This window comes from Musa acuminata, chromosome BXJ3-11 (assembly GCF_036884655.1).
Source record: "Musa acuminata AAA Group cultivar baxijiao chromosome BXJ3-11, Cavendish_Baxijiao_AAA, whole genome shotgun sequence".
In the NCBI taxonomy this organism is placed as follows: Eukaryota; Viridiplantae; Streptophyta; class Magnoliopsida; order Zingiberales; family Musaceae; genus Musa; species Musa acuminata.
In genome coordinates, this window is record NC_088359.1 from 30134933 (window position 1) to 30159178 (window position 24246).

At 37.9% G+C, this 24246-nt stretch overlaps 4 protein-coding genes and 1 long non-coding RNA gene across 9 annotated transcripts; 2 read left to right on the top strand and 3 right to left on the bottom strand.

Moving 5' to 3' along the window:
* Positions 1-223: 223 nt before the first annotated feature.
* On the bottom strand, positions 224-6956 carry LOC108951674 (uncharacterized). 3 transcript variants are annotated; one of them, XR_010502252.1, is made up of 5 exons: positions 6606-6924; positions 6358-6428; positions 2811-3217; positions 2566-2711; positions 224-1508 (listed from the first exon to the last, which is right to left on the bottom strand). It is a non-coding gene; the product is annotated as an uncharacterized LOC108951674 (long non-coding RNA). The 3 variants fall into 3 exon arrangements; XR_010502253.1 differs by lacking the exon at positions 224-1508 and having other exon boundaries at positions 1556-2711; positions 6606-6676; positions 6797-6956; XR_010502251.1 differs by lacking the exon at positions 224-1508 and having other exon boundaries at positions 1557-2711; positions 6606-6928.
* Positions 6957-7288: 332 nt separating this feature from the next.
* On the top strand, positions 7289-8387 carry LOC135652911 (WEB family protein At2g17940-like). Its single transcript, XM_065174236.1, has 2 exons — positions 7289-7653; positions 7747-8387. The coding sequence occupies exons 1-2, from the start codon at positions 7525-7527 to the stop codon at positions 8260-8262; spliced, it is 645 nt and encodes a 214-aa protein (XP_065030308.1). The 5' UTR covers positions 7289-7524; the 3' UTR covers positions 8263-8387.
* A 370-nt stretch (positions 8388-8757) lies between these two features.
* On the bottom strand, positions 8758-15429 carry LOC135652922 (putative HVA22-like protein g). 2 transcript variants are annotated; one of them, XM_065174263.1, is made up of 8 exons: positions 15275-15429; positions 14990-15060; positions 13194-13274; positions 12981-13079; positions 12825-12881; positions 12670-12733; positions 12375-12593; positions 8758-9595 (listed from the first exon to the last, which is right to left on the bottom strand). In XM_065174263.1, the coding sequence occupies exons 3-8, from the start codon at positions 13223-13225 to the stop codon at positions 9200-9202; spliced, it is 867 nt and encodes a 288-aa protein (XP_065030335.1). In that variant the 5' UTR covers positions 13226-13274; positions 14990-15060; positions 15275-15429; the 3' UTR covers positions 8758-9199. The 2 variants fall into 2 exon arrangements, with proteins under 2 accessions (XP_065030335.1, XP_065030336.1); XM_065174264.1 differs by lacking the exon at positions 12825-12881.
* Positions 15430-15816: 387 nt separating this feature from the next.
* LOC103972150 (actin cytoskeleton-regulatory complex protein PAN1) lies at positions 15817-19806 on the top strand. Of its 2 annotated transcripts, XR_001976390.2 has the most exons (8): positions 15817-16003; positions 16104-16135; positions 17743-17840; positions 17944-18026; positions 18269-18346; positions 18440-18535; positions 18937-19292; positions 19606-19806. XR_001976390.2 is itself a non-coding variant. In XM_009386368.3 (7 exons), the coding sequence occupies exons 1-7, from the start codon at positions 15896-15898 to the stop codon at positions 19213-19215; spliced, it is 774 nt and encodes a 257-aa protein (XP_009384643.3). In that variant the 5' UTR covers positions 15817-15895; the 3' UTR covers positions 19216-19518. The 2 variants fall into 2 exon arrangements, 1 of the variants encoding a protein (XP_009384643.3); XM_009386368.3 differs by lacking the exon at positions 19606-19806 and having other exon boundaries at positions 18937-19518.
* Positions 19807-20200: 394 nt separating this feature from the next.
* LOC135652924 (non-specific lipid transfer protein GPI-anchored 7-like) lies at positions 20201-21472 on the bottom strand. The gene is made up of 3 exons (XM_065174265.1): positions 21103-21472; positions 20547-20579; positions 20201-20422 (listed from the first exon to the last, which is right to left on the bottom strand). The coding sequence occupies exons 1-3, from the start codon at positions 21434-21436 to the stop codon at positions 20328-20330; spliced, it is 462 nt and encodes a 153-aa protein (XP_065030337.1). The 5' UTR covers positions 21437-21472; the 3' UTR covers positions 20201-20327.
* Positions 21473-24246: the final 2774 nt, after the last annotated feature.

Genomic DNA, 24246 nt, shown 5'->3' on the forward strand with positions numbered 1-24246 from the left:
GAAATCAGGACCGCAATCGATAATCAACCCTCATATATATCAGTTTAGGATAAAATGAAAAGATTTTATCCTAATAATCAAATCAGGCATTGGTTACTTTCAATGAAGAGATTTTATTTTGTTACTAATTTGAGAATCGAAGGGTTTGTATCAAAAATTAATTTGACATCGATTTTCTTGCAAGTCAATACTAGGTTGGATATTCAAGATTTTGGTCACACTTGTCAAACCAAGTCGAATTGATTTAGTTATCACCAATATCTTAGTTACATGAGTCAAATTTATGAAATTAACCATGCTACGATTGTATAATCTAAAGCTTGTTATGATGAGTAGCTTCAAAATAAAGTGATAGTCGTATCTTGTTTTAATTATAGATTATCTTTTGTAGTTAGTTATGTTTAGCATCTTGATTCATATACTTTAAAAAGTTACATTAAGAATCTTATACTTACGAAAGTGAAACATTAAATCTCATTTCTCCTCACGTCGTCGATTCTATTGTAGTTAGTTATGTTTAGCATATTAATTCATATACTTTAAAAAGTTACATTATGATTCTTAGACTTACGAAAGTGAAATATTAAACCTCGTTTCTCCTCACATCGTTGATTCTATTGATGGAGGATATCGCATGTGCTATCATGTGCAAGAAATGACGCTAAACAAGGGATAAAAGGATAATTTTGTAGTTGTTATTCTGATTGTCCAATGATATTAACTTTATATAAGAGTAGCTTCTGTTAAGGCTTCTTTACCTTGCTCAGTTTCTCTTCGCTTTCACGCTTTTCCTCGACCCTCTCCAACACCAAGGTTGCCTCCATCGTGCACTATCATCTCCTGGCCCTCTTAAAAAAGGGAGACCTTGACAACTTCGATTTTGGTGTTGAGATCGACGTCACCATCATTAATCCCCACTTTCGTCGCACTTATGTCGCTTTGAGGGCATGGAAGAAGGCATTGTACTCTGACCCCCAAACTTCATCGGCAATTGGGTCGACCTTGACGTGTGTGGTTATCTTGACATCTTTTGTGTTGTGGTGCCTGATGACCCCTCGGTCAACATTGTCATCAATGTCAACCTTAATGATGTCGATATCGTTGGGTACCTCCTCGTGGAGCTCGGCCTCTTGACCGACGTCGCCCTTCTCCACATTAACTTCAATTGTTTCTGTGGTATCATCTCCTAAAACATCTCCCATCTCAAACTCCACGGGCTTGATGCTAGCAACAATCGCTTCGACGGCTCGATCTTGGATGTTGCCCTTCGCTTGCCATCGCTCAAGCACCTCGACCTTCGGTTTAATGACTTCGAGGGAGCATAGTCGTCGACGATCTTCGATAAGGAGCTCAACGCCATATTCTTGAACGGCAATTATTTCAGCTCTTAGATGCATGACAACTTCGGTAACTCCAAAGCCTCCGTTGTCATCATTGCCAATAATAAGATCCATGGTTGTGTTCCAAGCAGCATCAGTGAGATGGCGGCCATCCTCAACGAGCTCATTCTGTATGTGACAATGAGAATAGCGATTGTGAAATTACTTTTTTATCTCTTTTTTAGCGTTATTTTATATACGTGATAGCGTGTGCGGTATCTTCCGTTGGTAGAGTCGACAACATGAGGAGAAACATGGTGGTTAAATGTTTTACTTGCATAAGTATAAAAATCTAATTTTTTAAAGTGTAAGGATCGAGATGCTAAATATAGTTAACTACAGGGGAGAATATGTAATTAGTCCTCCATTTTCCATATACAAAGATAGACACTACTAGCTAGGAGAAAATCGAAATTAGTCCTCCATTTTCCATATACAAAGATAGACACTACTAGCTAGGAGAAAATCGAAAGATCGTGCTCTTCAATTGTTGTCTCTTTGATACCTGGGTGTTTCTTTTAGCAAAGTGAGGGTGGAATTTTACTGCCTATATTTTACAAATATTAGTTGCAGAGAGATACATTGATGGCTTCCACTATAGAATTCGGTTGATAGATAATAAAAAATATCATGGTTTTTTCTATCTTGAATATACAACCAGAGTGCATTACAAGAGGTTTCTGCATGAATTCATGTTACAAACAGTTCTATTATGTTAAAAGTTGCATCAGGCTTCTCATGCAGGATTCAAACTCTAAAGTAACGACGATGTTGTTATCGCAGAAAGAAACATAATCTTGTTTGCTCGTACCGATTAAACACATGAGATGTTTCTCATAAGCTTTGTAGTTCTCAAGTTATATTTGAGAGATGTCATGGTACAAACAACTTGTGAGAAATATGAATATTATATATATATTTTTTTCTACCGAGAACATACAAATTCTTTAGAACTTTTTCGTTGAAGATACAACACAAAGCATACACTTAGAAGTTACAGGATTTCATTTGTTGATAGACACACATATTTTGTTTTCATATCATCTTCGCATATGTCTTCCCATATGTGCTCAGTTTGTGCATTCCACACATCATCCAACACTAATCTATCTAAATCTAGTGTCGATAGTCATCATCTTCACTTTCATGTTATAAATCAGCTTTAAGATAATAACTTTTCCAATACCTCCTATGCCAACTTGAACAAGATCGGAGCATCCTTCTGTTCTTGTACTTGCATAAGACCCTAAGATCATGAAGCTCTCATCATTCTGGTCTCTTCTGCTCGACATTCAGGCTTGTTAAATGTTGGAGTTGTTGTTCAAGACCTTCCTGCAACAGTAACATAAAGCATTCTTTTCCCTGCTTGAGTTCTATCAACCATATAGAAATAAAGGACCATAAACTAAGCATAAGAGGGCAAATGAGTACCTTTTTGCAATGTTGCTGTGACCATTCTCTTTCATTCTTCTTCACATCCAATGTTGGGTTTGGTTGGTGATGATTTATAGCCGTGTCTTCCTTCTTAATATCCAGAACGCTGTGGGCATCAGAATTGTCTGGGCAATGTCGACTCGGCCTTTATTTTCTCCAAATCTCTGGAACACTATGGGTAGCGGAATTGTTTGATAAGTTTAATGGCGTTAACGCGTGGCCTCTGTGCATTGTGACTCAGCCTGCACTACGGGCAAAGAAACGACCAAAGAGAGAGAGAGGATAGATTCTCTTCCTGGTGCCGGGACAAACAAAGCAAAAGACAAGCTTAAGCTCGTGACGCGTTGCTTCAGGAAGACGCTTCAAGTAGATTCTTCCTTCAGCATGAAGAAACAAGGATTCCCCTTCAATGACAACTCAAAATAAGAACGAGTGAGTTCCTCTAAAAAAGCCTCTAATCCACTATCTATGAATAAGAACGAGTGACCTAATCTAAAAGTAAAAGGAACAGAAGAAAGTTATAAAAGTAATACTGAATAAAAAGCCGACACTACATTTTTTTAGGATGAATTGTCTACAAAAAATCCTCTTTAGACTTTTTAAGAAATGTTTCATTTTTCTGGAAAAAAGTTTATTGTTGACAACCACTTTTGCCATTGCTAATTTCCTTGCTATTGACAGTCTCCTTGAAAAATAATAAAATATAATTTTATTATTTTTCATCTTTCGATTATTAATCTTATTCTTTTGTTTTCATAATCCCTTAACATCGCTCATCACTTGTCGCCCTCTCGACACAGTTGGCCACTCACGATTAGAGAAAAATGATGAGAGAATTTATGTATGTTTGTATGTTTGTGTCTTATGACTTGTGTCTTATGAGATCGCTCGCGATTAGGAGAAGAAGAAGAAAGGAAAAAGAGAAAGATGATGAGAGCATTTATGTCTATCTGATATTATTAGGCATCGCCTAGTAGTAGAGGTGAGGGTATTTACATCCACTAGTAGAGGGGTATCTTGGAAATATTATAAGGTCTTAAAATGAGATTGCAAGTAGCAAAAAGAGATGATCAATAGAATTCTCCTTTTCAAAGGAGATTATGATGCCTTGATGTCTACTAAAGTTGCTTGCCATTAGGAGGAGAAGAAGAAGAATAAGAAGAGGAATAAGGGAAAGATGAGGAGGGCATTTATGTCTATTAGTAGAGGGGTATCTTCAAAATATTAAAAGGTCTTAAACTAATATCGTAAATAGTAAAATTGGGTTACCAATAGAATTTCCCTTTTCAACTCTCTTTTTATAAATGGACATAACAATAACAACATCATTGTTGTGCAGTGTAAGATTGATAATTAAGGATAATAACAATAACAACATCATAAGTCTCAAATTATTTGGGGTTACCTATATAGATCTTTTGGTGTCATTTAGATATGTAAAAAAAGAGTATATTTAATTAAATTCAAAGTACCTAAATCTTTATTTATAATTTATGTTAAAGTCTTTTTAGGTCTTCTTCCACTTCTCATCGTATCATTAACATTAATCATTTCATTTCTTCTGACTATTACATTCGAAGGTCTCCAAACCACATGCTGATATCATTCGCAATGATTTTCTCGTATCTTATCTTTTATTGAAACGATACATAATTGTTGATGAATAAAAGTATTTCTTTTTCTATTTTTTTAATAATTCTATACATCAATTTTAACATTTTCATCTCGGATAATTTAAAATCTTTAGTTCCTAAAATTTGCCTCGATAATATTATAATTAACTCAAGTTTATAATTAACTTAAATAATATTATTAGGAAATAACATACATCGAAAATATTTATTATGTAAGTAACTAATAAATTCATCCATTATCAATATGAAAATGTAAGACCTTAAAATGAATCCTTAATGTAATCCTATTTTAATAGAAAACTCACTAAACACACTCTATAAATTTAACACTCTATAGATTTAACACTAGTAATTACATTATCATACATATTTTTAATAATATCAATATAATTAATAATTATATATTTTTTTAAATTCACTATAATAAATATTTAGGAACACTATCGCAAGCCTTATCTAAGTTAATAAAAACCATATGTAAATCTTTCTTTCTTTTTCTCTATATTTTTTCATTAATTGTCTTGATAAATAAATAGCTTGTATAGTTGACTTCCATGTATAAAACCAAATTGGATTTCAAAGATAATTAAGGATTCTAAATAGTAAAATAATATTTTATTATTTTTAGGGATTCTCATTAATAAGGGATTCCTAATAGTGAAAAAGGGTTGCCATTAGTAAGCCTCTTTCATAATTCTCTAACAATATATTTTTTTATTTAATACCTTTAATATCCTTATCCATATATCCCTTTTTCCTTCCTTTCCCTTTTACATTATGTCTTAGTGTTTTAAGTAATACTAAAAAATACTATAATATGGTATAAAAATATTATAATATAATATTCTTGTTCCGCATCATAATGTTTTCCTTGATGTTCTTGAAAACACTGTAATAAAATATAAAAACACTATAAACATAATATTTTTTTATAAAATTTGTATAATTTCTTATCGTGTTACAATATTTTCATGGTATTATTAAAAATACTATAACACAATATAAAAATACTATAACTGGACTTGTTCACATTATGAACCAGTCCACGGGAAAAAAGAGGAAAAAGGGATAGGTGGCTAGTTGTCAAGTCAAAGATATTTAAGATATTAGAAAAAAAAAAGAGATATTGTTAGGAAATTCTAAAGATGAAGGGCACTTCCCAAAAAAGCTAAAAAAAGGTTTTTCTGATAATTCATCCATTTTTATAAAAAAAATTGGGATATTCATCACTAAATTGGAAATGTTTTTTAAAGGCTCCATGTATACCATCTCTCACTCTCTGTGAGAAATTTCCTGTTGTCCACATGTAACTATCTTATTTTTTTAGTGTAATAGAAGTAGCCCTACTATTTGTATATGCTGCTCATCAATTTTTCTTATTTTTCGAGGTCCAAAATAGGTTATTTACATCTAATCTCCTGTTCAGATTGAAGTGTTTTATTGAGAGGAAATCATACTATTTACTAGAGCTGTTTTAGTTGGTTGTAATGGAGTCTTATGTTGCTATTCTACAAAGTAAGCCAACTCATGATATCTGTCTCCGGCAAAAGGTTATATGCATCAGATTTGTAGAGAAGCAAACTTAGTTGCAAGGCATATTATCAGTCTTGATATTGCATTCCCTCAATTATTCTATTTTTCCCTCCATCCTGTCTACTGTCCCCTCATAATTCCTCTACAAAAGTTTGCTGCTGTTCTAACACCACATTGCTAAAGCAGAGGAGTTGCTAAAGAAGGGTAATTGCTTCTGAATTAGGTAATTAATTGAAACATATGACTTGATGCAAGTCATTCGTTGAGCGAGGTAAGCATGCCACAAGGACAAGCACCAAATGCAATAATCGTCGACAAAGTAGATCTGAACCACAGCAATCAAATGAAAACTTAATGCGATAGAATGAATCACTTACCAAGTGCCCAGCCCCCGAATTCTTCTGCAGAGCTTTGAGATCATCTTGGAAATCCGAGGACGCCATCCGCTCTGCATCACAAGCACACAAGCAAAACAACAAATAACTTGTCAGCATGTCATTTGTTGAGCGTGGTATGCATACCACAAGGACAAGCACCAAATGCAATAATCACACAAATTAGACCTAGACCGCGGCAATCAAATGAAACTTAATGCGATAGAATGAATCACTTCCTCGTCACTTACCGAGAACGCAGCCCCCAAATTCTTCGGCAGAGCTTTTAGATCGCCTTGACGCCATCACAGATTTGTCCGCTCTGCATCACGAACACACAAGCAAAACAACAAATAAATTGTGAGCGTGAACCAACGGAGAGCCTCGTCTCGGCGGCGATCGCGACGGAGGTCATCAACCAAGAAAAGGAGAAAGCACAAACGCATATGTGAACGATCCGACGGGGGAGGAGGGAAGGGAACAGAGAGCCACTGTTCTCGAGACTGGGATCGAGATCGAGACAGAGAGAACAGGGCTTATTTATACTACCCGGAGGCGGTTTTATTTGGGCCAGCTTGAGTTGGGCCGATTTGGGCTGCGTAGGACCGGCTTGGGTCCAATCTAACTTGCAACAGATCAGCCAAGTGGCTAGGAAATATTATGTGCAACCTTCTTGACAAGAGCATCCACTTTTGATTGCTTCCTCCACAACTCATTCCAAACTCTCTTCACATTCATCTCATTAATTAATTAGTATTTTATAGTCGATTTCTTTTTTCTGAGAACAAAAGAAGGGGAAAAGAAAAATCTTTGATCCTCCCACCAAATTTGCCTCTCGCTCACTCCATTAGGTGGTGCATCTCTTTCTCTCCCCACCATTGCATGTGATATGGTCCATCAGATCTCTCAAACTTGGATCATCTTCCACCCGGTAGAAGAGTCTTCTCCACCAGCTTATAGAATAACAGTGAAGTGGACGCGAAGTAACGAAGCACACTATCATTTCATTATCCCCTTAAGCAAATCCACCTCCCTTCCTTCTCCAACAACAGCCCCACCATCGCTCTACCATCGCAAACCTTCTACTGCATGTTAGCTTCGTCTATCTACTTATAAATCCATCGATACAAGCCGCTGCATGCGCTGCCACTGCTGGAGAAGCTTGAGAACATGGAGAGCGGAGAAGGTGGCAGAGTCGAGATCGATACGAGTGCGCCGTTTGGGTCCGTGAAGGAGGCCGTCATGCTCTTCGGAGAAAGGGTGTTGGCCGGCGAGGTCTACGCAAATCGGCTCAACGAGGTCTCATGCTCTTCTCTCGTTTCCTTTGTCAAAGCTTACATCCTTGCAATGAAGGCTTCAAATAGCGTAAGCAGCTTCTTCCTTTGTCGATAGATTCGTGCCGCAGCAAACAGGAAGGAGAATGAACGCCCGAGTCTTGGATCCATGATCGCTGAACTAGAAGATACGAAGCAGAACCTTGAGAAGGCGAAGGAGGAGAGATCGAAGATGGTGAGTTGCCTCACTTCCCTCGCGGAAGAGCTGGAGAGGACGAAGATGGAGCTGAAGCAGCTGAAAGCCGGAGAGCACGAGAGGAAGGTCAAAGACATAGAGATCGAGGACGTGAAGTTCGTGGAGAAGGCAGATCAGGTCGGGGTGGCTACGCCGAGCGGCGGACGCGAGCTGGAGTTCCAAAAGCGACGGTACGTCACGTTCGCCAATCCTCCATCCCTGGCGCGCGTCCTGAGCGCGGAGGAGCAGGTGTTGGAGAGGCAGTTCTCGGTGGCGAAGGAGAACGCACCGGGGAAGAAGAAAAAGAAGTCATTCATGCCTTGGATCGCAGCGCTGTTCACAGGGAAGAAGGATCGTCGTCAAGGTAGTGCCGCGTTTGGTAGGACCGGGGGATTATAGAGTGTTCGATTGGGGTTTGTGCATGCATGTCTGCAGATGTGTCCAAATAATGATAGACTTACATTTTCCATTTTGATGATTGATAATTTTTCGTCGGAAGAAATATACACATTGGTTGATTCAAACACTCTCTTTTAGTGGCAGCAGATATGGTTTCTTGAAATCATCATGATTCCATTAATTACAAGTATTTGCCAAATTACATCTATTGTAACATGTGTTGTCATAGGAAACTCTATGTGCAAAGATAACAGCCACCGACACATGGTAATGATTCCCTCATGACCACCCTTGTAGATTCTTGACCAACCTGCAAGTGTCGGACTACACGACAAGAATCAATTATTTGACGGCAAGTAGTGTTGTAAATGTTGACCAATATAAACATATTTCATGGGATTCTAAGGGAAGTAGTGTATATCACAGCACGCAAGCATTGTTTATTCAGATCCTACTCTATAAATAAAATTCCAAAACGAACAAATGCCCATCAAATGTAATAAGCACGCTAACATTGACACAAATCCTTCGATGTGCTAATTAATAGCGCAATATGGAAATCAATTACAAGGCACAGTAAAGCAAACAAGCATTCGGCAGCAGTGCAACCTATAGAAGAAACCCACACAATCACAAACTCCAAATAGTTAATGAGTTTGATTCATGAGAAAGCAGATCGTCCATCGCTACATTTGTATCACACGTTCTTTCCCAGTTTGTTGATCCTCAAACTGTCATATTTGTGCTCCTCAGGACTCCTTTCCGCCTCTGGAGACGATCCTTTGCTTCATTATAATGTCACCAAGCATCGTCATTGCTGAAACAATCAAAGAACACAATCTACTTGTCTGCTAACAGCAGTCTCACGATGTTTCCAAGTTATTTACAGCAGTCTCAACATCATTTCCCAATATGGATGAAAAATCAAGGAATAGTCTTAAGGGGCTGAAGGACCAGAAGTAGCAGCTCGCTTTCTCAGTCTGGAACGGGTCACACGGATAGCCTCTTCAATAGGTGTCTCTTGGACGGGACAATTAGGGTCATCCTCAGGTTTCTCCTTGTCCATGACATTGGCCGCTCCAACCTGCAATCCTTCCCTTTTGCTTGTTGGCGGCTGAAGGTCACTGGTTGCAGGATTGGGTTGAATGGGAAGGCCGGATGAAGATGGGAGCTGGGCAACAGACTGTGGTGGAGGAACACCTGCCTTTAAGGGTTTTTGAGGTTGCCTCCTTGTGGGGCTGGAAGGTACAATTTTAGGTTGCTTAAGTTGCTCAGTGGGCTCACAAGAAGTTCCTGTTGATGTTGTTCGACCGATCTGTTGTGATGCTTGCTGCTGCCATGCAACATGATTTACATCGGTATAAACAAAAGCATGGCTAGATGTTGTTGTTGCTAAACAAAGAAAAACTATGGACCCTCAGTTATCACTAGATGATACTTGTACCAAAATGAAATTTAAACCAAATGGGACCTATTAACTAGGTCCACTCAACAACATATTAGCTATTATAGCTGACTATTAGTCAAAGCTAGCTACTTCCATGTTTCATGATTATGCTGGCTCATGCATGTATTAGAAGCATCGAGACATGAGACCTGCTTTTGAACCTACCAATTTACCAACTCTCGACAAATAGATTAGTTAATTAACCAAAAATGTGATCAAACTACTCAAAATCCTTATGATTGGCTCATCCATATCAATTTGGGCAGATGCTCTATGATTTTAAGCAGATGCAATGAGAATCAACTCTTGATTGTGATTGCTCACATTTATACAAAAAAATCAATCAATATACCTCTAGTTACCCCCCAGATGAAGATATTTATCAATGTTGGAATTATTAAAGTGGATGCTACAAAAACTTGTTCTGATCCTTTAAAGATGAAGTGCTATGTCAATCAATATTTTGGATCTATTCCTTTGCGAATAAATACCAAGGAATTATTAAAGTAGATGTTAAGAATTCTTCAGAAGCTGAATGATTAAAAATACTTTATAGAGTCCAATCTTCCGGTCTTGCACATTGTGGAGAAAGGTATTCACAGAAATATCTAATCGATACAAAAAGAAAATTGTTGGAAACAAGATAATAAAAACTGCAGCAAGATACTATTATGCAGTCATACAAGATTAAAGATGAAATGCATGACTCCATAGTTACTAGGATGGAAATTGGACCACCACCTCTAGATACTTACATATCTTGATGTAAGATGGTTTGGACCAGCTAGATTTTCATTGATGGTCAACTACACTAGAGATTTTTGCATGCAAAGTCAATCAAGATAAAACTAAAACAAAACAATATGTTTTTTAAATTAAAATATTTGAAATTTTAAATTGAATTTCACATCAATAACATGTTTTCAGAAAAAACCTGTATAGAGTAGTGATTTAAAAAGCGCTAGGCACTAAAAGGCGCCAAGGTCCAAAAACGCCCAAGGCGCTAGGCGCTCGCCCGAACGAAACGAGGCGCTAAAATATAAAAATATATAATATAATTAATAAATATAATTATTTAAAATTTTAAATTAAAATATATTATTAAATTAAGAAAATCTATTAACAGTATTGAAAATTAATAATTTCAAATAAACCTAACAATATTAACAGTATACAGTATAATGTTAACAGTATACTGTATACTGCTAACAGAAGGAGAAAAAGGAAGTGTATAGGGGTGTTGAGCCTGCTGACTGAGAAAAGAGGAAGCGGCAGCGGCAGCGGAGTGTAAGGAGGCAGCGGCGACAGCGACAGCGGCGAGCAGCGGGAGGCGCGAGCGGCACCAGGAGCAGGAGCGGGAGCGACGAGCAGCGGGAGGCGCGAGCGACGACAGCGGTAGCGTTTGCGAGCAGCGACAATGGCGAGTAGCGAGAGCGGGAGTAGGAGCGACGAGCAGCGGGAGGTGCGAGCGGCGACAGAGGCAGCGTTTGTGAGTAGCGACAGCGGCGAGCAGCGGCAACGGGAGCAGGAGCGACGAGCAACGGGAGGCACGAGCGACGACAGAGGCAGCGTTTGTGAGTAGCGACAGCGGCAGCGGGAGCAGGAGCGGCGAGCAGCGGGAGGCGCGAGCGGTGACAGAGGCAGCGTTTGCGAGCAGCGACAGCGGCGAACAGCGAGATCGGGATCGGGAGCGGCAGCGACGAGGGTTAGGGTTGGGTTCTCACTTATATCGATTTTAGTTGGTTCGATTGAACCAACTAACCATCAGAGACCGAACCAGGACCGAACCAGACCTAAAATCCTGGTTCGGTCACCTTGGTTAACCCAGGCGCTCGCCCGAAGCACCCAACGCCTGGGCTCGAGCGAGTGCCCAGGCGGCGCCTGTTTGAAGCGCGTCGCCTGGGAGATTAGCGAGGCGCTCGGGCCTCGCCTCGCCCGAGCGCCCGAGTGCCTTTTTAAATCACTGGTATAGAGCACATGAAATAATTTTACCAAGAAAAATTAAAAGAAATAATTTAAGAAAGCCACCATGAGACATGCAATACATTGACAGCAGTCAACAATTATGAAGAAGACAAAACATAGATAACAATTGGACAAAAAAAGTGAGCAAATGAAAAGATCCATTATGTGATAGCATGATCAGAAATATAAAATAAATTTAAGAGAAGTAACTACCAAGGAGAACATTCAACCAGTCTCCGTTCAGGAGTGTCTCAGATATGACACTTCGATGTAGGAGAACCATGCACCATATCATTGGCTAACAATTCTTATTACTATGCCATTACTCAATCAACTGTTATATCAAGAACTTATTTTTCTTTACATGCTTTATTCACACTATTAATAGAACTTTCCAACAATATAAAATATGAAAAACCATAAAATTCTACATGAAAATAGATCTAGATCACTCAAAACTTACTTTATAGTTAAGTTAGTAAATTTCACAATTCATCTATATTTTAAGCAACAATAAAACTCAAACTAGACTCTCATTTGTCCCTCTGAGATAGAATTTTATAATCCAACTGTGGCACAACACTTGGCTTTTTAGTTCGTATTATAATAGGTTGGCAATCCATTAATTGATAATCTCTAGATCAGGATTCGAATGAGGGATTCCCATGAGCTAAAAAGATAGAATGGGAAAAGATAGTACCTGAGCAGGGCGAGTTCTTGATGATTGTGAGGGTGATTGAGAAGCAACATATTGCAGAATTTCAAAAATCCTTGTCTGGCCATAGCTTGCAACCTTCTGGAGATTGAGGACTACAATATCCCCAGCCCTGGTTCTCAGCTCAAGCAAGTTGCGATCTATGTCATTCTCATGCTTTGCGACATATGGTCGAAAGAAAGTTTCATAAACATATGCTGTTCCCTGAACATAAATGAATGTACCCCTAAATTATACTGTTCACTGGATAACACAATGAAATTACCAAAGTGGGTTATACCTTTGTTTTTGGGTACCAGAGATACACGAAGAATGCCAACTTTGCTTCGCCATACATAGGTAACCTTCAAGAAAAGAAATAAGATCCAACATTTGAAAGAAAAGTTACCCGACAAGAGCACAACCATGCATCAGAACCGTGTAGATCCACCATACCATGAAATAAAACTGTCTCCCACTCTCTCAAAGACAGTCAGGGCAGCAACTAAAATCCTAAGAATGTATCACAGAAAAGGTTTCTTTGAACTTGAAAACTCACAGAAGGTTAAAAGAGAAGCATAATGATTCAGCTGACAAGTGACAGGAGCATACCAGTACTGACACCAAAACAGCAACTGCTCAATGTCGGGCTTGTTCAACTCCACGGTTTTGAAGCATTCATAGGCCGGATAAGCATATCCAAGAATCAACCTGTAAACAAATGAGAAGTTGCATACTGCTTCACCCTTCACCCTAGCGCACAATTCGTTCTCAGGTCAACCTAATCACTACAAAATGGTGAGAACCCGGTGCAGATTCACTTACGCAAGGCTGCTGGTTATAAAACTCCCGATCATTTTGACTCCACTAACAACTATTCCCTCGCCCCCTTTGAGCAAATCCCAGCTATAAGATCAAGAAAAAGAAAGAAAGAAAACACAATTTATGAGACCATAAAAACTGTTCAAATACAAAGCCAGAAATTTTTAACCGACACGAAGAACGAAACATTCCCAAAATCGACCAGACGCGATGATGAGAAGTAGGGTTTTCAAACAAACGGATACAAGAAGGAAATCGAACGCGAGAGAAGTGAATCCAGGAAGTATCCTGAGCGAATCATGATGATTGGGGACGGGAAAAAGCACGGATACCTTCGTAAGATCGCTCGAAAGCGAGACAGTGTGACGTCGCGAATAGCCCCAGACCAGATGGAAGAACCGAATGGATGGATCGATCGAAGGGGAAGACTGCGAGCGACAGGGAGAGGACAGAGTTGAGATTATTTACTTCGTCTTCAGTCCTTTGCCCGCAAGTATTATTCCCAAATCACTTTCAAATGCTCGTCATTGAACTGATAGGCGGATATTAAACGATGGGAAGGACGGATTAAGTCCGCTCGTTAGTGACAGGGGGCGGCCATACGACCGGTTCGGCTCGGACTTCCATCTGTTAAACCGGGTTGGATCGAACGCAGGCCGAGCTGAATCGGATTGAACATTATTAGGCGAAGAGAATTGGGATGAAAAATGGCCCTTTTTTTTGTTATTTATATAGGTTGCTATCCGTTAATTCTCTCTTTCTCTTACCTTCCCCAATTAATTTACGAAAAATAATTAGATCTGATTTATTATTTTTTAAAAGCATCCCCTTTAGTTTTTATTTGACAATATCTTTTAATTCCAAAAAATCAAATCTATCACTCAAAAAAAGTTAAATATATTGTTGCCGCTCATTATAATGTTTTGATCTATTATAATATTTTTGATATATTATGATATTTTGATCATCATAACAAAAATACTATAAAAACTAATTAAAAATATTATAAATGAGTCAAATGAAATTAAGATGTACTGACCCATTTGATATATTATTATTTAAATAAATTTTTATAATAATTTATGAATAATATCACCCAAATAAGAATCAATTTTGTAAAATAAAAAAATATTATAGAAACATGATAAATAATCCGAGTGGACTCCTAACCTCAATCAAAATAAATACAAGCCTAAAAATATAATATCATAATAGTCTACAAGTAATAAAATCAAAGAGGAATAATACAATATTATTTATAATTTTATAACATTCTCAATACTTAGAAAAAATTATTATAAATGTTATTGAAAAATACTGAACCAAATGAAAATACTATAAATATTCAAAATTGGTGAAAAAGAACAAAAAAAATTTGATAAACGAAGTTGGTGAAAGTTTATTTAGATATTTTCGAATTAGAAATACTTTTTGAAAAAAAAAATCTTTTGGATATTTGGGGAAAATCGCCCGATTCCCTTTTTCCTTCGAGTGCATCGTACAGGATTTTACTCTATTTATATCCAATACATGCGGCCTTCGTCGAGTCCAAAATTAAAGATGGCCCATTGCGTTGACTCTGCAATCCGTTTAAGATGGTCCGTCTGATGTACGAGTTGATCTCACATCAAGAGATCTTAATCTGTTGACCGTCTGATGTACTCTATTTATATCCAATACCACCCAATTCGATACAAGAGTCATTCTCAAGAACATCATTCACCCAAATGCATAAAGAAATCAAAAGATCCACAAACGAGAAAGAAAAGCATTGAATATATAGAAAATAAATGATTTACCTTTTTTTTTCCACCACCTCTTCTTCTCAGAGACCTCGAAATCGTTAACCTTGGCATCATCATCAACATCTCTGCCCATGAAAAGAAATCAAAAATCAAAACCCCAAAGGGAGATGAGCAGAAAGAGCAATCCTTTCCAAGTTGTTAATCTTTAGCTTCCTGATCAAAACCCTAAGAGGGAAGACATTAGAAACGAGAGAAGAATTCGAGTCCTTGATATTTAGCGTCGCGATCTCTATCCAAGTAAAACCAGAGAAGAAATCGAGATCGAAATCCAGAGTTCACCTTATAGCATCACTTAGGAGGAGGCAGCGCCGCCACCATCGGCCATCCGCTGCGAAGCTCGACGGATCGGATAAAAGAAGGAGACGAATCGGAGGTGAGTTCGAGTCCGACGGAGGTTGAAGGTGGACGGTCAGACAGGGAAGTCTACGCTTTGAAATCCGTGGCTTTTATTTTTTTGGGATCGTGTGGAAGAGTCTACGCTTTGAGATCCGTGTTTTCTTCTTTTAGTTTCTCGGATTGTGAGAAGTCGCGGACACGTGTAGTTGAGGATCTGTCCTTACGGCGCTTTATCGTCTGCCAAAGCTATCGAGTAAACCCTCCAAAGCCGTCCATTTCATCTTCCCTATCATCTCGACCGTCCATCTGATTTGAATCGAATGAACTATCATGAGATTTATTTGATCAAATCAGACAGACGGTTCAGATGATACAATCCGTTGAGAGAATGAACGGTCTCGATGAGATATTTTCTAACTTTTCTATGCAAGTATTCCGCATAGAAGCGTCAATCGTGAAGCCCGCAGTATTATTTTCCACTCCGCGTGGAGAGTATTTGACGGTGACGTCGACGGCCCCCCGGAGGTCTCCACTTCCCCCCCTCGTTTTCGTCCTCGTCTTCCGATGGCTTCTCCTCCCCCTCCTCCACCGACTTCCCACCCCTCGCTGCTGCCCGAGATCGGCCCCGATGGCATCGCCAGAGAGTCCCCCATCATCGCTTACACCGAGAAGGTCCCTATTCCTTTCAGATCTGTCTCTCGCTCGCTACATCGCTTCTGTAACTTTCCCTGTTCGCGCAATTTCTAACGAGAAAGGTTCTTGAATTTCTCAGATCATCGAGGCAGAGCAGCTCCAGCTCAAGAGGTACCCGAATGGAAAAACCCGTATCTCGTTTTTTCCCGGCTTCCGTAACTTTCCCTGTTCTTTTTATTGATTGGTAAATTGTGGACGCCTTTGATGTGTTTGTACGGAAAAGAATGCGAGAATGTCAAAGCATCGAGGTGGGTTGAATACTCTGTGGGTCATTAGGAGTTGCCACCAGATGCGCTTTTGAATTTGGGGAAATAAAGGATATTTCCAATGTTTGTTCGTAAAGAGATCCCACAAGACGTCCGTGAAAAGTTCTTCTTTCTTCTTATGTGATGCATCGTGTTTAGCTTACGGCATTAGTGTTCATATGAATGTACAGCTTATTTTCTTGAGAAACCACCATGTCACAAGCCTGTGACTGAAGATCCATTGGGGCAATAATGATCTATTGGAGAAACGCAAAGAAACTAGAGTTTGATTTCGTGCAAATTTGATATTATGAGATTTTCCACATTATGTTTTGAGGAGAACAATTACAATGTAAAGCTGGTTTGTAAAGATTTGAGATATTAGAACATGTGAATAAACACTAGCTAGTCTAGCAAGATCTTCTTGAATTGCCTAAAATATTAAGGTGGTTTGGTTTAGAGAAATTTCTCATCAGAGATTGCTTCTCTGAAAACATGAGGATTTTATTATACTTCTCTCTATATGCTTGGATCATACAATGTATAATCATTTTCTGTCATGTTCTTTAGGACCATCAATGATCATGCATTTGTAGGATATACATTCTCCATAGGTTTTTAGATTCCTCCTGGATTGAATTGCACCATGGTAACTTTTGGTTGGTGACATTTTCATGGTTTCATTGCATCAATTGTTGTCCCTTTAATATCTGCACACAGGTTGTTCCTGTGGTTTGCAAATAAAACTTCTTGTGTGGCAGATCTAGATATCATGGCTTATGTGATGATAGCCTGAGTCAACCTCAAATAGGGTCAGATCTGTAGGCCCTGTGTGGTCTATAATGTACAATTTCAGTCGTGGGAAGGATAATATCCTGTATACAAAGATAGTATAATATGAGAGAGTTCAAAGACACTTAATTGCCACCTCAGTCCAATCACAAACTAGTGAATTATACATTGTGGAGAGTTGGAGCATCATATTGACTTTTTCCCCAACTGTTGTAGTGATTACTCATGTCATTGACCATCATTTTTTTTACCTGCAACTATATGAAGAGCACAAACTAAACCCCTCTTTCAACAATAACTGGTTAAATCTGATGCATCAACTATCTTGTTTTACAGAATGTATGTCTACTGCTGTTTAATAACCATAAATAAATAAACATGATCATCATTGAAGTTTCTAAATTTGTTAAGAGCATCTCCTGCTTTTTTCACCAGGTGAATCGAAACTACTCTTCTGACTATATGCTTATTAGATATGTATAAATATTTTTTTTGGTATAACAGTGCACATCATGCCCAAGAAAAAAAAACACAGTAGTCCCACCTATTAAGTATTCCTAGTATATTATGACAGCTGTCTTCTACTCACTTTTCTTTTTAATATCAAGGGCCACATTTTTTTTTCTTAATTTAATATTCTCTTTATGATCTCTTCACCAAAGTATTTACCATATGTCTTAGATATATTCAAGAAAATTATTCTAAGATTCGCGAAGTGGAACGTGAGCTAGAGTCTCTTACATTGGAGTTGAAGCTTACAGCTGGGCCAAAAAAAGCAGGTTTTTGCACTTCTAAATTACCTTGGACATTTTTACTTAATTCCCGAAGTGTACCACCTAAATTAGCTCTTTCTCTTTGGCGTTTCTTATCATGTGCCTAAAGCGCTTGAACACCTGCGAAAGAAGATTGAATTGTCAACTGAGAGGATACATATGGCTAAGCTCAAGGAAGAACAAACTAAAAAGGTTAGTTTCATGTGCTCTTTTTTTGCATAGTTTATGTTTCTTGTCATTACACAATATGTTTCCTTGAGGAGACTGCATCAACTAATCAAATTCCACACAAGTCAAAATGGACTTCAATCATACAACACAATTAGTCGGTTAGCATAAAATCACTTTTAAAATAAGAGATGAAACAAATGTTTCGTATGCTTTCTTTCTGGTCATCAAGTTATCTTGAAGGATAAACTAATTTGTCACCTTAGGCATGGGAAGCTGCAGTTCAAGCTGTCAAAGATGAGGAGGATATCAAGCAGAAGCTTTGTGATGATCTGAATCAGCTGGTATTTGTTTATTGTTTTCTTTATTGCTAGTTTAGACTTGACATAATTGATGGAACTGCACTATAGAATTTCATCTTGATGCTCAATGGATAGGTTCAAGAAAGCACAAGTACCCAATATTTAAGGTTGGAGGAGCTAAAAAGACGACTAGAAGCTCTCAACCCTAGCAGGATTTCCTCTGATGTTTCAGTAAGGACCTATTCCCCACTCTGCCAGCTCTATTTATTAAGAATGTTGGCTGCTCTCAGATTCCACTGTCAGAATGGCAAGCTGATATTATCCAAAGTTGGGTTTTCTCGTTAGGGCAGTCTTGTACAGTTATAGTTAAGATGACAAACATATATATATATGTATGTATGTATATATGTTAGTCATCTTAATTAAAACTGTACAAGACTGTTCTTGATTGCTTAGGAATATACAATATATTGGCTGGATCATGCTCACCAGTGTTGTAAAATTTCAGAATTTGATCTGGGAAATTGAATAGCCTGTCTCTTACTGCAACAAACAAAGCTGCACCAATGCAAATTACTTGGTTAAACCGTTTGAGGTGCATGCAAATTGAATTCTCTATGATGTCATGTCAGGATGGGAAGTTGATGCAGCAGATACCAAGCAATGTTATAGCTGCCACAATCACACAGAATCAACCAGTAGAGCGGAGAATTCCTGATGCAACTGCTCCTGCAACCAATAAAACCGAGCCAGCTTCAGATGCACGGAACCAACGGCCCGTGGAAGTGAAAGAAAAGAAGAGAACCATGAATTCTGGAAGAGCGAAGGGCAGCATGCTCATGCCAAAGGGAAGGGGACCTTCAGGGTCTGGCTGGACAGGAGCTGGATTTGATGTTGATAGTGGGACATGATGGAGGATTGGTTTCAGGCTCTCTCCATGGCCACTTGAGATTGTGGCTGCATGGTAGGACTTGGAAATTTAATTGAGGTACTGTTCAATCCTCGCCGTTTCTTCAAGGTTCAGTACATGACGTTTTTTTTCCTCTCTCTAAGTCTCTTTTGGTCAATTGGTTGTTCAAAGAAGAATATTTGCTACACATTTGATATCTTGATAGTCCCACTTTAACGAGAAAGCAAGAGTTGGCTTAATGTATAAGACTTGAACGGCCTACGACTAATGATTTGAGTTTAAGCATTCTGCACTTTTTTGGCGAGGTATAGCAGTAGACTGCTTGTACAATTAATGAAGTGTGCAGGTTTTTTGGATTAATATAACGGGTAACACAGCAGTTTCTTTGCAGGCTCCTTACGCCGAACAAGGCACGGAAAGATTTGACTCTCCATGTAAGCATTAAGATCCCTGTTTTTTACCAAAATATTTTTGTGCAACATTAGGAGGATTTTGAGTTGCTTGTAGTTCTTTCAAGAGGAGACCCCAGTTTTATGTGGAACATTGCAATATATTCGTCTCCATCTTATTGGTAAATCATAACTGTCATGTTAGTACATTTCCATTTTATTTAGGATCAAAACCATATTCGATAGTTTTCTGAAATTTTCAGGTTAATGAATTTAAATACCATATGTGTTTAATTTCTTAGTGAAGTAGATTATTTAGCAGTGGTTTTTTTGTGTCGTTTTGGGAAGATTATTTAGTTTTGTATCAAAAATATTGTGGGCATATAATTTATGGAGATCCATAAGATTGTCTGCATGTTTCTCACCCCGAGCAAATCACAGGTTCCATTTCCAGCATTATTTGTAGTGGTTACTTAGCACTTGGAAATAAAGATTTTATTGGTTACTGTTGTTTTGATCTTAGACTTTTAGATAATAAAATGCCATATCTGTTAAATTTGGGGATTTAGATGCATATACTGAGACAAAACACATGAATTGAACTTAAATGGAAAAGCAATAACTAAAATTTGTATATGAGCTCAATTTCGAAATCTTGAAGGGGAGAAATAATATCTGATCTCAATCACAAGAAGACAAAGAAGAGAAACAAGCATTCATCCTATTATGCCATAACGGACCAGCAGAAGACGAACAAGCTTATAAAGGTTGACATGCCAATCCAATTTGCCCTGTGGCCATCTCCACCATTCTTATTTCCTTTAGCACCCGCAATAACATGAACAACAAACAAAGAAACAATGTGAGTGAGTATCAAGTTATTATAATGATATAATTGATGGTCTCATATTTGAGTCTTTAATCAATCAGGATAAAGTTTTACCTGGAGGAGGAGGCGTGGCAGATGGTGACGAAGCTGCAAAATTGTATCGATGACAAAAGGAAACATCAAAGAGTCAGTCAATCTACACACACGAGACAATTCCAGCCTTCTGGAATCATATATGATGAGTTAATTTTATAACGTAGTGAAATCATCAACTTAAAGATGTTTTTTATTTCTGGAACTAAAATTTATTTTTATATCGTTATAGCATACTCGTTGCTATAAATTTTATTACATATAACTATGATTAATATTCATAAAAAAAATTCAAAATATTCCACTTGTAAGGGTGTTTATATTTCAAAAAAAGATGTTTAAATATTAAAAAAGACCCTAAAATTGTTAGCATCACTTGAATAGTAACTAACGATGTAAACTAAAATTGTTGATGATAGTTAAATTACAAAAGCCAACAAAGATTAATTAGAATAATAATACATGAGCAAGTTTTTAAGCATTTAAAGTGTATATTGTATATATAAAAGCAGTAAAGAAGAAAATTGCTGAGTTTAGAGGGGATGGATGATACGGAGGAGGATCGATGGATGCTTACCATTGGAGCAATTGCTGAAGTTGGAGATGCCGCAGGACCGGGCGAGGCGAAACCCCTCATCGGTGGAGATGTTGAAAGCCTTCATGACGGTGGCGTCATTGAGCACGGCGCAGAGGCACTGCAGGTCGTTATCCACCGCCTGCTTCAGCGGCGTGCAGCACTCCGCCGGCGGGGTGCTCGTCGAGTTCACGTAGCGCGAGCAGGGGACCAGGTTCGACACGCACGACGGCGTCGACGACTGCCCCTCCACCCCGTCGCTCATCACCGTCAACACCACCATAACCACCGCCACCACCGTATTCATCGTCATCATCATCATCTTACCCATCTCCATCTCTCTCTCTCTCTCTCTCTCTCTCTCTAGATATTAATAGTGAAACTTGCGGAGGCAAAGATAAAGAGAGAGAGAGAGAGAGTGGAGGAAGCTGCTCAAGGACGCCATTGATGATGTGATGTGATGGGTTGACCGGAGGTGTCGAATATGTGGTCAAAGAGCTCTTCCAGTCGGCTACGCAATTCACACCACAAAAATGAAGTCCCAACCGCATTCCTACCACCGATCATGATAAGTTGGCACCAAAGATCATCGCCTCATCTCTCTGTGGGTAACAGTTCTTTCCCATATCTCACCGATGGAATCATATTTTCCAGCATGACTGCTGACCAAACCAACACAAGAAATTAAGATGGATTCACACGGATCTTAAGTTTATGGGCATGAAATATGTTCCTCTGATGACACACAAGGAAGGATTCAAACTTGGCCAGATGTCATATACAATGGACAATAGGGTTTTGATCATTACTAGTGCTGACAAAGTCAGCAAGATGACTGAGAGAAAACAAAAGCAAAAGTCTGATGTAAGTCTGCTACGAACAGTCTCACAAAGCTTGAAAGTTGTAATGATCATTTGATTACTGTTTTGTACAGACGAGAGCCCTATGGTCATCTCTGCAGAATAATTTTATCTGCATGTATGTTTGGTCTTACACTCCCACCCGCTGCGGATTGAGCTTTCGTAAAGAACACGGCACGGTGGTCGTAGTCCGATCATGACTGACTCTTTCTCTTTTGCTCGCATCCGAATGCTTTGGACTTGGTAAACGAAACATGAATCGATAACATAATCTATTAAAAGATTGGCAAAGCATGCTGCGATGAGGATGACATCAACAATATTCTACACCATCCACCATGGAATTCTTGAATCATTCAATTCAAACCCATTAAGGTTCGTCCACACGGCAATGGACTTAAACTTATTTTGTTTAATTTGTGTAGTATCTTTGTAATTATTTTTTCAATAAGCATAGATACACTTTGGAAGCTATTACCTATCATCGTCTTTCTATGAAAGTCTGTTTTAAAATCATAGATGAACTGTTTAATTCGAGAGATATTTTAATAAATATTTAATAGATAATATAAATTATAAATATAAATTTTATAAGCTCTAAACGGTTCATACGATAAATGATTTAAAATAATCATGATAAAAGTCCTCACAAATGATACTACTATAGAAAAATATTATCCAATAATATTCTCACTCGATAGCCCTAGAGTAATATGTTGATGATACTTTACACCAGAAAACCTTTAAAATAACTATCTTGATGGTTTATTTTTGTATAGTTATATCACTATGTGATAACCGCACATAACTTATATTTGTAAGATGAATATGATCATAAGAGCCAACTAAAATGAGGATATTAAGCCTACTATAGGCTTTTTACTCGTAAATCATAAAAAAAATCAAAAAAAGATATAGATATATATAAACATTATATCAAACATCCTTTGTATAGATTTATTCATAATATGCTTCCTCACTTATTTCTTCAACATCCGCCTTTGCGAATATTACGTATGCTAATCTTTACTGAATCTTTAATCTTATATTTCAATTGCAATACACCTCTCAGCCACTCTTTATTGTTGTTATTGAGTATTTAAACTTTAATTTGCTAGTGCTATTTCAACTTGCCAATTTGACTCCAGTATTTGTTCGATCGAATTGTTTTGATCTTTGCTAGTTCCTGTAAATCTCTTAGATGAAGGAACAAATCTTTTTCATTGTACACTAGTCTCTCAAACATCTCACACCACTTGAACTGGGCGGATGCTTATTGAAGTTACCCTTTGATTTATTTTCTAGTTAGTTATCACCTTCAAGTAGGTTCTTGTTACTTCTTTTTTTAATTGGCATTTCATTAAAAAATTAAGTAGACAATCTACTATTGATAGAATCAATCATCATTAGTAAAAATTTGATAATTATTATCTTCTATGAAGTTTTTTCGAATGATCTATTGGATAAATAAGAGAACCATGATACTTGATTTCACTCATTCTGTTAAGAGTTGAGAAGACTATGCTCACCTCCTCGAGAGTTGTACTTCATGCATTAAGCTGTTACTAGTCTTCATCTACTCTTTGCTCACACTTATGTGTTAAATCTCGAATTTTGATGATTAAATCAATTGATAAATTTATGATATAATCCATGTGTTGAGAAAAGTCATGCACGACTAACCTCAAAAGGTAAAATAATTAAAGCTAGAAGAATCAAACGTTGGCCTAGAATCAGAAATCGGGCATCGGGTTGGAAGAATCAAATGTCACACCAAGATCCGATGCTACGGGAGTCAACATACAAATGGATTGGGTGATACGTTGAAGGTTTGGAGGACGCATCCGAAGTTCTCTAGGAGTTCAGATAAACAAATGATAAGTCGGACAACCTAGATTTACTATCTTGTAATTGTTTAAGTCTTTCTTATCGAAATTATATCTTAATTTGAGCTAGATTTGGGTGTACCATACTACTTGATTAGGGGACAATTGAACCTGAATCAGGGTTGAATTAGTCCTGTTGAACTCATTCAATGACCTGTAGCAGAGTCTAACGGTGGAACCGTCGAAAGCTCAGTCTCCCAGGTATTATCTGGGCAATATTATTGTATGACAATCCTACACTAATGGTACTACAACCCGTCTGAGCAGTATAACTAACACAACTTAAAAGATTGTATCTGGATGGTACTATCGCCCCGGACACAATTTAGACATGATATTATTATGAAAAAAAGATAATGAACCATATTATCCTAAAGGCTCGTTCAATTATGTGTACCAAT

Excerpts from the sequence above, each read along its gene's own strand:
- LOC135652911 (XM_065174236.1), top strand. The coding sequence starts at position 7,525 with ATGGAGAGCGGAGAAGGTGGCAGAGTCGAGATCGATACGAGTGCGCCG. Across the intron at positions 7,654-7,746 it reads ACGCAAATCGGCTCAACGAG|ATTCGTGCCGCAGCAAACAG; the intron begins GTCTCATGCTCT and ends CTTTGTCGATAG.
- LOC103972150 (XM_009386368.3), top strand. The coding sequence starts at position 15,896 with ATGGCTTCTCCTCCCCCTCCTCCACCGACTTCCCACCCCTCGCTGCTG. Across the intron at positions 16,004-16,103 it reads TCATCGCTTACACCGAGAAG|ATCATCGAGGCAGAGCAGCT; the intron begins GTCCCTATTCCT and ends TGAATTTCTCAG. Across the intron at positions 18,536-18,936 it reads GGATTTCCTCTGATGTTTCA|GATGGGAAGTTGATGCAGCA; the intron begins GTAAGGACCTAT and ends ATGTCATGTCAG.
- LOC135652922 (XM_065174263.1), bottom strand. The coding sequence starts at position 13,225 with ATGATCGGGAGTTTTATAACCAGCAGCCTTGC. Across the intron at positions 12,882-12,980 it reads CTGTTTTGGTGTCAGTACTG|GATTTTAGTTGCTGCCCTGA; the intron begins GTATGCTCCTGT and ends ATACATTCTTAG. Across the intron at positions 12,734-12,824 it reads GGAGACAGTTTTATTTCATG|GTTACCTATGTATGGCGAAG; the intron begins GTATGGTGGATC and ends CTTTTCTTGAAG.
- LOC135652924 (XM_065174265.1), bottom strand. The coding sequence starts at position 21,436 with ATGGAGATGGGTAAGATGATGATGATGACGATGAATACGGTGGTGGCG. Across the intron at positions 20,580-21,102 it reads CTTCAGCAATTGCTCCAATG|CTTCGTCACCATCTGCCACG; the intron begins GTAAGCATCCAT and ends ACAATTTTGCAG. Across the intron at positions 20,423-20,546 it reads TGCCACGCCTCCTCCTCCAG|GAAATAAGAATGGTGGAGAT; the intron begins GTAAAACTTTAT and ends CGGGTGCTAAAG.